Genomic DNA, 10,761 nt, shown 5'->3' with positions numbered 1-10,761 from the left:
ATGCCCTAAAATATAATACTTTTAGACTATTCTCTCCCCCATAGACTTCAATGCCGTAAACATATTTCATCCAGTTTTTCTCAGTCTTACCCCCATCCCAATGCCAGCCTCATTCTACAACAGTGGCACCACATAGCATTTGTCCCTTTGTGACTGAGCTACCTCACTCAGCATAATGTCCTAAAAAAATATCATGTATTATTAACATCTCTTCCAACTCTAATTCAAGCTCACTGATGCCAAGCTGGAACCAATTCATAGCTGACCCACCAGCAGATTTTCAGAGGCCTTCAGGTTGGCAATGCAACTTCTTATGCAGTAGACCATCAGAGCACCCCTTCAATTAGAGCTTTTAATTTTATGATGTAAATTCTAGCCTCTTTGGCTGAAGATCTAATTTTCTCCATCCTCACCTAATTAGAAGGTATGACCCTTCGTTTCCTTGGGGGTGTTGTCTATAGCCCTGAGATCTAAATAGTGGAATGTTCCTGAAAGATTCAATCCTTTTTGTCTCAACACTGCATCTAACCTGGTCCAGTTGCTCTCACAGTTTTACAGCTAGCTGCTCACCCACTTCTGCAACCATTTACTTCAACTTATACCAGTCACCATCCAAGCCAGTGCTGCCTGGCCAACAAAGCTGATCTACGATTTGGTCCTGTTGCCTCCATAACTGTGTGAGCCAGTTCCCTAATGCTTCCTTAGTTTCAGTGAAACTTTCCTGAGAACTGTAAAACTCATGATGAGCAAAAGGGTTAAGGGGAAATGAAATAATTGATGTTAAAGATGATGCGATGGCAAACCAGTTTGAAACAGATGGACATTTAGGGCATGTTTAACATCCTTATAGAAGCCAGTTTTGTAATAATCTTTTAAAAAGTATTTAAATACAACCCAAAAATTCCTAGAGATCAAAAACCAAGTTATAGGCATAAGTATTAAGGATAATATTGGACTTTTTAAAAGAAGTTAAAAGTTTTTTTCTTAAAAAAATGTGTTCATTGTTGCACAATTACTTCCCTTCCACCCCTCCCCTCAGTCCTCTTTGTAATGTATCTCTTATTCTGGGCTGTTGTCATACATATAATGCCTAAATATATATTCCTTTTAAACAGTTATTTCATCTTTTCCAATGCAGTATTCATTATTTTTTTTTATACTGGTTTATTTACAAAGTTTGAATACACTGTTTTTCACACTGGATCTTTTCCATTCCTTCCCCACTCTCACCCCTACCCCTATCCCCAAACCCACCCTGCCCATCCTCACCCAGAATCCTCACTCCAAATCTTTTTTTAATTGCAGTGTTCCTTCTTTTCCTTGATGCAATTATCCCTTATTTGTGTATCCTTTCTTTTCTTAAGAACCTCCATGTCAGTTCTGTTTCATAACAGTGGTGTTATGCAGTATTTTTCCTTTTGTGACTGAGTTATTTCACTCAGCATGTCCCTGAGGGTCACCTACATTATGTATATTTTATGAGGTCCTTGTTCTACAGTGCTGTGCAATATTCCATTATGTGAATATAGAAAACTATCTGCAGAAAACTCAAGCAAGACCCACACCTCACATCATAAACTAAAATAAACTCAAAGTGGATCAAAAATTTAGAACTTAAAAGATTTCACATTTACATTAGATTTTGGCATTAATAGTTTTTTTTTAAATTGCTTTCAACTTTATCTAAATTAAATGGAGAATGACTAATTTTTAACCTAGACAACAACAAATCAAAAGGGTGTGGGTAAAAAGATTCTAAAAAAAAAATTCTTAAATATACTGCTGTTGTTATGCGGCTCTGAGGTGCCTGCCACTCATAACAACCCTATGTACAGCAGCTCTGAAGCCTGCCCTGTCCTGAGCAGTTTCATTTCAACACACCAACCCCCACTGCCCCAGTCACTGTATCAACCCATCTCATCGGGGGTCTTCCTCTCCTGCGCTGTCCCCTCCACACTCCCAAGCATGATGTCCTTCTCCAAGGATTGGTCCCTGAGCTTCCCAAATATTTTTTATGAAGATTCACTGGAAAACTGCACTCTCACATAATGAAGGAGTAAATCAAGGAAGACAACTCAGGGAGAAAAAGGAGAACTCTGATAATACCTGCATAGAGGGCTCAAACAGCATGCAATCTAGACAATCTAGAAGTTGGAGAAAATGGGCGCCTGGGAAGTCTAGTCAAAATAAAGAAGTCAATGGATTTATGAAGTTTACTTGACTATGTTGAATTAACGTTGGCAGGACAAACAGGTAGAATTAAAGATATGATTATGTGAACAGTGTGCCTCACCCCTGCAAGAATGGTATAAATCCTATGTCTGAGAATAGGGATTTCTTTATTATACTAACAAGGCCATTATCATTATAAGGTGTGCTAAAGCCAATCACTTTTACATTTTCATGCTATAAAATGGCAGTTAGGTACAGAAGCAAGCAAGCAAATTGGGGAAGTCTGACACCATGTGGAGGTCTGTAAGAAATGCTTTAATAAGAATCCTCCTAGAGAATCTGAGACAGACATTCCCACTCCCTTCCCCAGACTGAGAGAAAGTCTTTCCCTAAAATTGGCAGCTTGAATTTAACTTCTAGCCTCATAAAAGGGAGCTCAGGTGGCCCAGACCTATTTGGTAGGAATCTACATTGACAATCCAAGTGTGAGCCAAAGGGCTAAAAATGTACCAGTGGGAGAAAGATGAGTAATCTCTTCCCATGTGATTTATAGTCTTTGGAAACGCACTGGAAGGTCAGGTATGAGTTGCTTCCAACTCAACACCAATGAGTTTGAATTTTGAGTATCTTATATTGTGAGAAAAGAATGATTTATTCATTAAAGCCACTTGCTTGTGGTATTTCTACCACAGCACCACGAAGAAACTAAGATACTCATACAACACACTAATCAAATTGAGGGAGTGGAAGGTAACTATTAACTCTAGGGTTAACAATGTTATATTAGAAAGCCATAATTATAATACACTGCTTGGCTTAGTAAATTATAGCTATATAGTTATAATGATATGAATGATGCTAGTGTTGATAGTTGCTATCTAGTAGTTTCTGACTGATGTTAACTTATTCTGAGTTTCTGACTCTAACTTTGTGTTACAAAGAGAGAAAAAAATTGAGCTACATAGAATTTATTCAGTTGTCACATTAATGGAAGCAGATCATCAGGACTTTTATTCTGCAATTCATATGGTTAATGCAACTAAAATATTACAGTAAGGACCTGTTAGATGCCATTGAGTCAACCCTGACTCACAGCAACCCTGTGAAAAATGCACCATAACCTTGCATCATCATGCTAAAGCCCATTGTTACAATCACTGTGTCAATCCGTCCCACTGACAATCTTCATCTCTTTTGCTGACCACCTATTTTCCCAGCATGGTATTTTTTTTCTATAGACTGGCCCCTCCTGACAACATGCCCAAGGTGCCGAGACAAAGTTTCATCAACTTTGTTTCCAAAGAGTACTCCGATTACACTTCTTCTAACACAGATTTCTTGGTTCTTTTGACAGTCCAAGGGGTGTTCATTCTTCTTCAAGACCACTGGAGGCTTAGTTGTAAAGAGGTATGCTGCCAGTCAGTGCAAAGGTATGAGGTTCAAATCCACGAGGTGTTCCATGGGAAAAACATAGAAATCCTGTGTGATTTACTACTTCTGAATGCCCCCTGAAAGATCAGCTATGAGTTGGTTATGACACAATGGTACATAGCAACAAACTTCAAGAAAACAATTCAAAGGCATGGATTCTTCTTAAGTCTTCCTTATTCACTGTCCAACTTTCAGATTCATAGGAAGCAACTGAAAATACTATGGCTTGAATCAGGCACACCAAAGACTTTAAATGGACATCCTTGCTGTTTTGTACTTTAAAAAAGTTCTTGACCTCATTGTAATGAGTTGGTTTATTGACTGCTGTTTCCATGGATACTGATTGTGAATCCAAGTAAAATGAAATCACTGAGAACTTTAATCTTTTTTCCATGTAGTAGACTTTTTCTACTAGTCCAATGGCAGGGATTTCTGTTTTCTTAATGTTGACATGCAATTCATATTGAAGGTTGTTGTCTCTGATCATCTTCAACATATGCCTCAAATCTTTTCCAGTTTCAGGAAGTGAAGTTGTGTTACCTGCATAACACATTTTGCTGTAAGTCTTTTTTCAAATCTGATGCCATTCTTCTTCACATGGCCCATATTCTTGAATTATTTGCTTGGCATACAAATTTAACAAAGAATACAACGTTGACACACACTTTTCCTGATTTTAAAACATTTTTCAGTGCTCTCCTGTTTTATATGAACAACTTCTTGATCACATGAACACAATTGGTACTCTAGGATTCCTATTTTTCTCAATGGTAGCCATAATTTGTTATGTTCCAAACAGTTAAATGACTTTGTGTAATCAATAAAATCATTGGAAGCAGGAGTGGCATCCACTTCCTAAAGAACATGCCTCTGGAAATTTTCAGTCACAAATATCTGCCATCAGCAATGCTATCTTCCATTCCATGTCTTCATTTGAATCCAGCTTGAATTTTAATTTCTGCCAATTTCCTGTTCATGTATTGTTTCAGCTGTTTTTTAATAATCTTCAGGACAATTTTACTTCCATGTGTTATTAATTATATTGTTCAGTAATGTCCAGCATCTACTGGGTCACATTTTTTTTTGGAGTGGGAAAAAATATGATCTTTCAGTTGGTTGGTCAGGTAGCTGTCTTGCAAATATCTTGGCATACACTGGTGGGCATGCCCATAGCAACATCTGTTTACTGAAACACTTGAACTGGTATTTCATCAATTCCTGGATCCTTATTTTTTGCTAATGTCTTCAATGCTGCTTGGACTTCTTCCTTCAGCTTATATGCTACTTCTGAAATGACCATGTCAACCAATTCTTTTTGGTACAATGACTGCATATTCCTTCTATAATAAGTAGTAAACGACAGGAAAGTGAGATGGTACCTTAAAGAACTAAATCCTCATTTCCTCTATTAGGAAGTCAGAAGATAATCATTAGGTTTACATTTCAAAAAAAAAAAAAAAGAATATGAGCGTACTATTTAAAGATATGAAAGCTAATACCAGAAGTGAGAGATATTCTCTATGGTCAGGATGACAACTTGCAATCAATACAAATCTTTCAGTACTATGTGAATTTAACTCTGAACCATGTATAATAGTATATAAAATATAAAGTATTTAAAGATAAATTTTATAGATTCTTGAACCCACATCCAGAAATTTAATTGGGAGGTCTGAGGTTAGGTCTAGCATAATTGTAAGCCCCTTCGGTGATTCTTATAGAAAATTTTTTTTAAAACTCTATGATCTATTTAATTAAGTTAGAGACATAAGCACTGTGCTCTCTGTTCTGAACGAAGTACCTTAACAGTATCCCTTTCATGTTAGAGTGATTCCCATTTAAAGAAAAACAACAACAAAAAACAAAAACAAACCATAAAAAAACTTCTCCAAAATGGTAAGAAGGGCAATGACATACCTGTTAAGGGACTTATATAAAAAATTTAAAGTATCTCAACAAGAAAAAGGTAACCCAATCACAAAATGGACACAGGATATGAATAAGACATTTCACTAAAGATGACATTCAGAGGCAAACACATACATGAAGAAATGTTCAAAATATGTAGGAATCAGAGATGTGTAAATAAAAACTACTATGAGATATCTCACCCCAGCAACAAGAGCAAAGTTCAAAAGGGCATCAAACAACAAATGCTGGCAAGGTTGTGGAGAGACTGGAACACTTATTCACTGCTTGGTGGGAGTGTAAAATGGTACAGTCACTATGGAAGGTGGTCTGGCACGTTGTCAAAAAGTTGGAAATAGAAACACCATTTGAGCCAGAAATTCCACTCCTGGGAATATACCCTACAAAGCCACAACTCATATAGATGTATGTACATCCATGTTTATTGCTGCATTATTCACAATAGCAAAGAGATGGAAGAAACCTAAGTGCCCATCAACAAACAAATGGATAAGAAAAACCTATGATACATCTACACAATGGAATACTACATAGTATTGAAGACAATGAAACAGCAAAACATTAACAACATGGAAGAGCCTGGAGTCATTATACTAAGCGAAATATATCAGTCACAAATGGACAAATACTATGTAAAACCACTGTTATAAAACAGGACAGACATTTGGAGTGCGGAAAGAGTGGACAGATAATGAACACTTCATTAGAACAAATGAGGGGAAGAACTATCTGAAAGGAATATATGATTATGCATTACGAGAACAAACTGGAACAAGGGGTGCATTGTGGGGTTGGCTGGCTAGAGGAGGGGGAAATGTGCAAAAATGAATAAATAAAAGGGAAAAAAATTTTTTTAAAAGTTGGAAATTTGACCCAGCAATTTCACTACTGGAAATAAACCCTAAAGAAACTAGAGCTATGACTCAAACAGATGTACGCACATTCGGGTTTATTGTTGTATTATTCACAATAGCAAAGAGATGGAAACAGCCCAAGTACTCATTAACAAATAAATGAATAGAAAAACCATAGTATAGTCACACAATGGAATATTACACAGCTCTGAAAAACAAGGAACTCATAAATCATTTCACAACATGGGGTAGTCTGGAGGACATTATGGTGAGATAAATAGCCCAGTCAACAAAGGATAAATACTGCCTAACACAGTTGTTATAAAATAGGACTGACATGGGAGGTTGGGGAGAGAATGGGAAAAGAGTGACTGCATTACATCAGATGAGTGAAAGGACTATACAAAAGGAATATATGATTAGACATTATATGTATGACAAGAATCTATAACAAAGGGGCATTGTGGGGAGAGTTGGGAGCAGGGAAAGGGGAAGAAAATGTGCAAAAATGGAAAATATTCAAGACAAAGGAAAAAAATGTCAACCAAAAAAAAAAAAGGACGCACAGAACCCATGAGCGGATTCTATTATGGAAATTCAACCAAGTAGGATAGTCAATCCAGAAAACAAGAGCACTCTTGAGAAAGTGGTTTTAGAAGTGGATAAGGTAACAAAGCAAGTCTTAAACATATTTAGGCAGCACACAAAAAAGACGAATTAGAATAGAATATTCAGAAAGGAAGAATGAATTTGAAAATTACCTCTGAATGCGAATGCTTTGATCTGAAAATCCCTGGGTGTCAATCATCACATCTGCTTCATCCAGAACAAACACACGGATCTGGGTCAAATTAATTAATCTTCGCTTGAAACACCAATCTAGGACTGTTCCAGGAGTGCCAATTATAATCTGCTTTGTGATTTCACTACCCCTTGGAACTGTGGAAAAAGTTTATAAAATGCTTCTTCAGATGTAAACAGTGGGAAACAGTTCACTATTCACAGTAGTGCAACATAAAACTCTTCCGTAAAAGTATAGCTCATCATTTTTCCAACGTAAACCCTTCAGGTCATGATGGTTTTTTTATTTTTTAGGTGTTTAGGTTTATGATAATGATAATAGTGTTCCATATTTAGTTCTGCACCAAGATTATTTTAAAAATCATTGTCCTACAGAAATACAGGCATAGCTGTGGAAAAACCTACAAATGTTTGCTACTCAGAAAACAAACAAAATATGTCATTAGTATCTTCATTAAAAGTATTCTGGAATATCATTTAACCAATCAAAAGAATGAGTTGAGACCATATTATTTATCTGGGGGGAAAAAGTCAAAGCATAAATTTTTTTAACAGTGTAAAAAAACCTCTAACTTTCATTATTAGGAAACTCTTACAATGAAAATAAATGTATTTCCGTGCATTCACATGTGTTTGAATAAGCTTTCTAAAAAACAACAAACAGGAGAGCTCTGCTGGCCTAGTGGCAAGAAGCTGCAACTACAATCCCAGAGGTGCACGGTTCAAATCCACCAGATGTTCTGCTGCAGGAAGAGCATCTGGGGAAGGAGGGCGCTCCTCCTGTACCAGTCAGATCTGATTTGACGGTACACACACACAAAAATAATAAAAAAACAACAACAACAACAAAAACCAATACAGGTCTGTTATGAGTAGAATAGAATAGGATTAAGTTTTGGAAAGCAACAAATACTTCTTTCATTTTTACGTTCCTATATTCAGTTTTAACAACGTTTTTAACTATAACCATGGATTACTTCAATGAAAAAATAAAAGGTGAATTCAAAGCAACTCAATTTCCCTAAAAAAAAAAATAAAAATTAAAAAAAAGCTTCTCTGAAGCAACCTCATGCAGGATGTGAAAATTATGTGAACTCTTCCTGAACCTTTATAATGCCCTGTTTTGTACATGGTATTGTCTCTGAATGTTCACATTTAATTCTAACAATTATATGATACAAGCGCTTTTATTTTCCCCACTTCAGATATGAGAAAACAGATGTCACACAACACACTTATCAAGTAAGAAGCCAGGACTGGCTTCCTCGTACATACTTCGATTCCCTCGAATGGCATACATCACTTGAACATCCACACAGAATTTTCCCATCCGTTCAACCACACGGCCGGTTTGCAGAGCAAGTTCATAGGTAGGTGCCAGGCAAAGGCACTGCAAGTAAGAGAATAGAATAAAAGGTTTAAATAACTCATCTTTAAACTTTACAACTATACTTAACATTGGGACATGGAGAAGCATACAAACAAAATTAGACCTTCCCATTAGTTTAAAATACTTTAAATTGAATAAAACTTAGATAGATCTGAGGTGAATACTGGCTAAAGGGACAGGAGAGAACTGAAGAGTATATAAGAGTTTTAACATTTTCCTAAAGGGTTTATACTGAGACAAGTTACTGGTTACAACTTTTTTTTTAAAAAAATTGAAATTGGTTTGCATACAAAATTTGTATATATTGTATTTCACACTTTACTTCATTCACATTGTATTTTATACAATCATTCTCATACATAGGTGTTTTAAAATTAGTAACCATTGAACTAGGTCCCTTTTAGAATTACCTTTTTTACTTGATTTATCTCTTTTATTAGTTCAATATTGGACTCAACGACACATAATACCCTGATGTGATTATGTAGCTGTCTAAAAGAGAAAACTGACATTGGGGCCCAAGGTGGTAAGTGTCTCTCAGAAAGGGTCAGAGGGAGTAAAACTAGCACAGGCCCTCCCTGCCTATCGCTTATCGCAGCTTTGTTCACAATAGCAAGGAGCTGGAAACAACCTAAGTGCCCATCAACAAATGAATGGATAGAGAAGGTGTGGTTTATTCACACAATGGAATACTATGCTGCATTGAAAAACAAGGAACTCATGAAATACTCAAAATGGGTGACCTTGGAGGACATTATGGTGAGTGAGGTATCTCAGTCACAAAAGGACAAATACTGCATGGTGCCACTATTGTAAAACAGGACTGATATCAAAGTTGGGGGTAGACTGTATACTGCAGTGAAACAGATGAGGGAGAAAACTGTTTAAAAGGGATATGTGATTAGGTATTTTTGTCATGATGGGAGTCCAGAGCGAAGGCCTGGGGGGAGGGTTTGTGAAACAATGGAAGAATTTTTCTTTTACTTTTCCAAGAGGGTAGTGTACTGGGGGGGAGGGTTGGGAGGGGAGAAAAGTGCAACAATGAATTAATGGAAATCCAAAGTCTCTATAAATTTTCATTGAAATAAATAATAAATTAAAACAAACAAACAAAAGCCATGTTGTTGTTGTTATGTGCAGTGGAGAGCTTGCAACTCATAGCGACCCTATGTACAAGAGCCATAAACACTGCTCTATTCTGTGCCAACCTCACCATCTCAAACACACTCATTCCCACCACTCCACTCACAGATTCGATCCATCTCATTGAGGGTCTTCCTCTCCTGTACTGTCCCTCCACTCTCCCAAACAGGACGTCCCTCTCCAAGGACCAGTCCCTCCATGCTACATGTCCAATGTACATCAGATGAAGCTTCCGAAACCTTGACTCCAAGGAGCATTCCAGCTTCACCCTGTCCAGGACAAACCTGTTTGTTCTCCTAGCCGTCCCTGGTATATTCAACACACTTCTCTCCAGCACCACAGCTCAAAGGCATCAATTATCTTTCTGTCATCTCTAGTCTCTGTACAACTCTGAAGCATATCATGTAATTGCGAAGACTACAGCCTAGATCAGGAACACCTTAGTCTCCAGCATAGCATCGTTGCTCTTCAGTACTCTTGAGAAGTCCCTAGCAGCTGACTTTCTCAAAGCAATTTGTCTCTTGATTTCCTGGTTGCTGGAAACAAGAGTGTTGTCTGTGGAGCCAAGTAAACTAAAACTGTTAACTATCTCAATCTCTTCACCATCCATACTGATGCTGCCATTTGGCCCACTGGTGAGAATCTTTGTTTTCTTGATGTTGAGCTTCAATCCATACTGAAGGCTGTTCTTGACTTTCTGCAGCAAGTGCTTCAGGTCCTCCTCATTTTCAGCAAACAGGGTTGTGTCATCTGCATAACGCAGGTTATTGATGACTATTCCACAAATCCTGATGACACATTCCTTCTCGTATAGCCTAGCATCTCTGATGATCTGTTCTGCATACAGATTGAAAAGGTATGGTGACAAAATACATCCCTGATGTACCCTCTTCTTGATTTTGAACCATGTAGTGTTTCCTTGCTCTGTTCTGATGAATACCTCTTAGTCCACGTATGTATAGGTTTCACATTGTTGTTGTTGTTATTATGTGCCGTCGAGTCGTTTGTGACTCATAGCGACCCTATGCACAACAGCCTAAA

General features: G+C 37.2%; 1 protein-coding gene across 1 annotated transcript in view; it reads right to left on the bottom strand.

Moving 5' to 3' along the window:
- Nucleotides 1–10,761, bottom strand: part of DDX25 (DEAD (Asp-Glu-Ala-Asp) box helicase 25) — a 103,500-nt gene that overhangs the window by 80,154 nt on the left and 12,585 nt on the right. The window contains exons 7-8 of the mRNA XM_006903239.1: nt 8,463–8,577; nt 7,148–7,325 (exon numbers count right to left, since the gene is read on the bottom strand). Of these exons, the coding sequence (XP_006903301.1) occupies nt 7,148–7,325; nt 8,463–8,577 (293 nt within the window). The remainder of the gene's footprint in view (nt 1–7,147; nt 7,326–8,462; nt 8,578–10,761) is intronic.

The sequence above is a fragment of the Elephantulus edwardii genome, unplaced genomic scaffold (assembly GCF_000299155.1).
Source record: "Elephantulus edwardii isolate Elephantulus edwardi_28Jun2011 unplaced genomic scaffold, EleEdw1.0 scaffold00548, whole genome shotgun sequence".
Lineage (NCBI taxonomy): Eukaryota > Metazoa > Chordata > Mammalia > Macroscelidea > Macroscelididae > Elephantulus > Elephantulus edwardii.
This window is presented reverse-complemented; position numbering and strand designations above follow the sequence as displayed.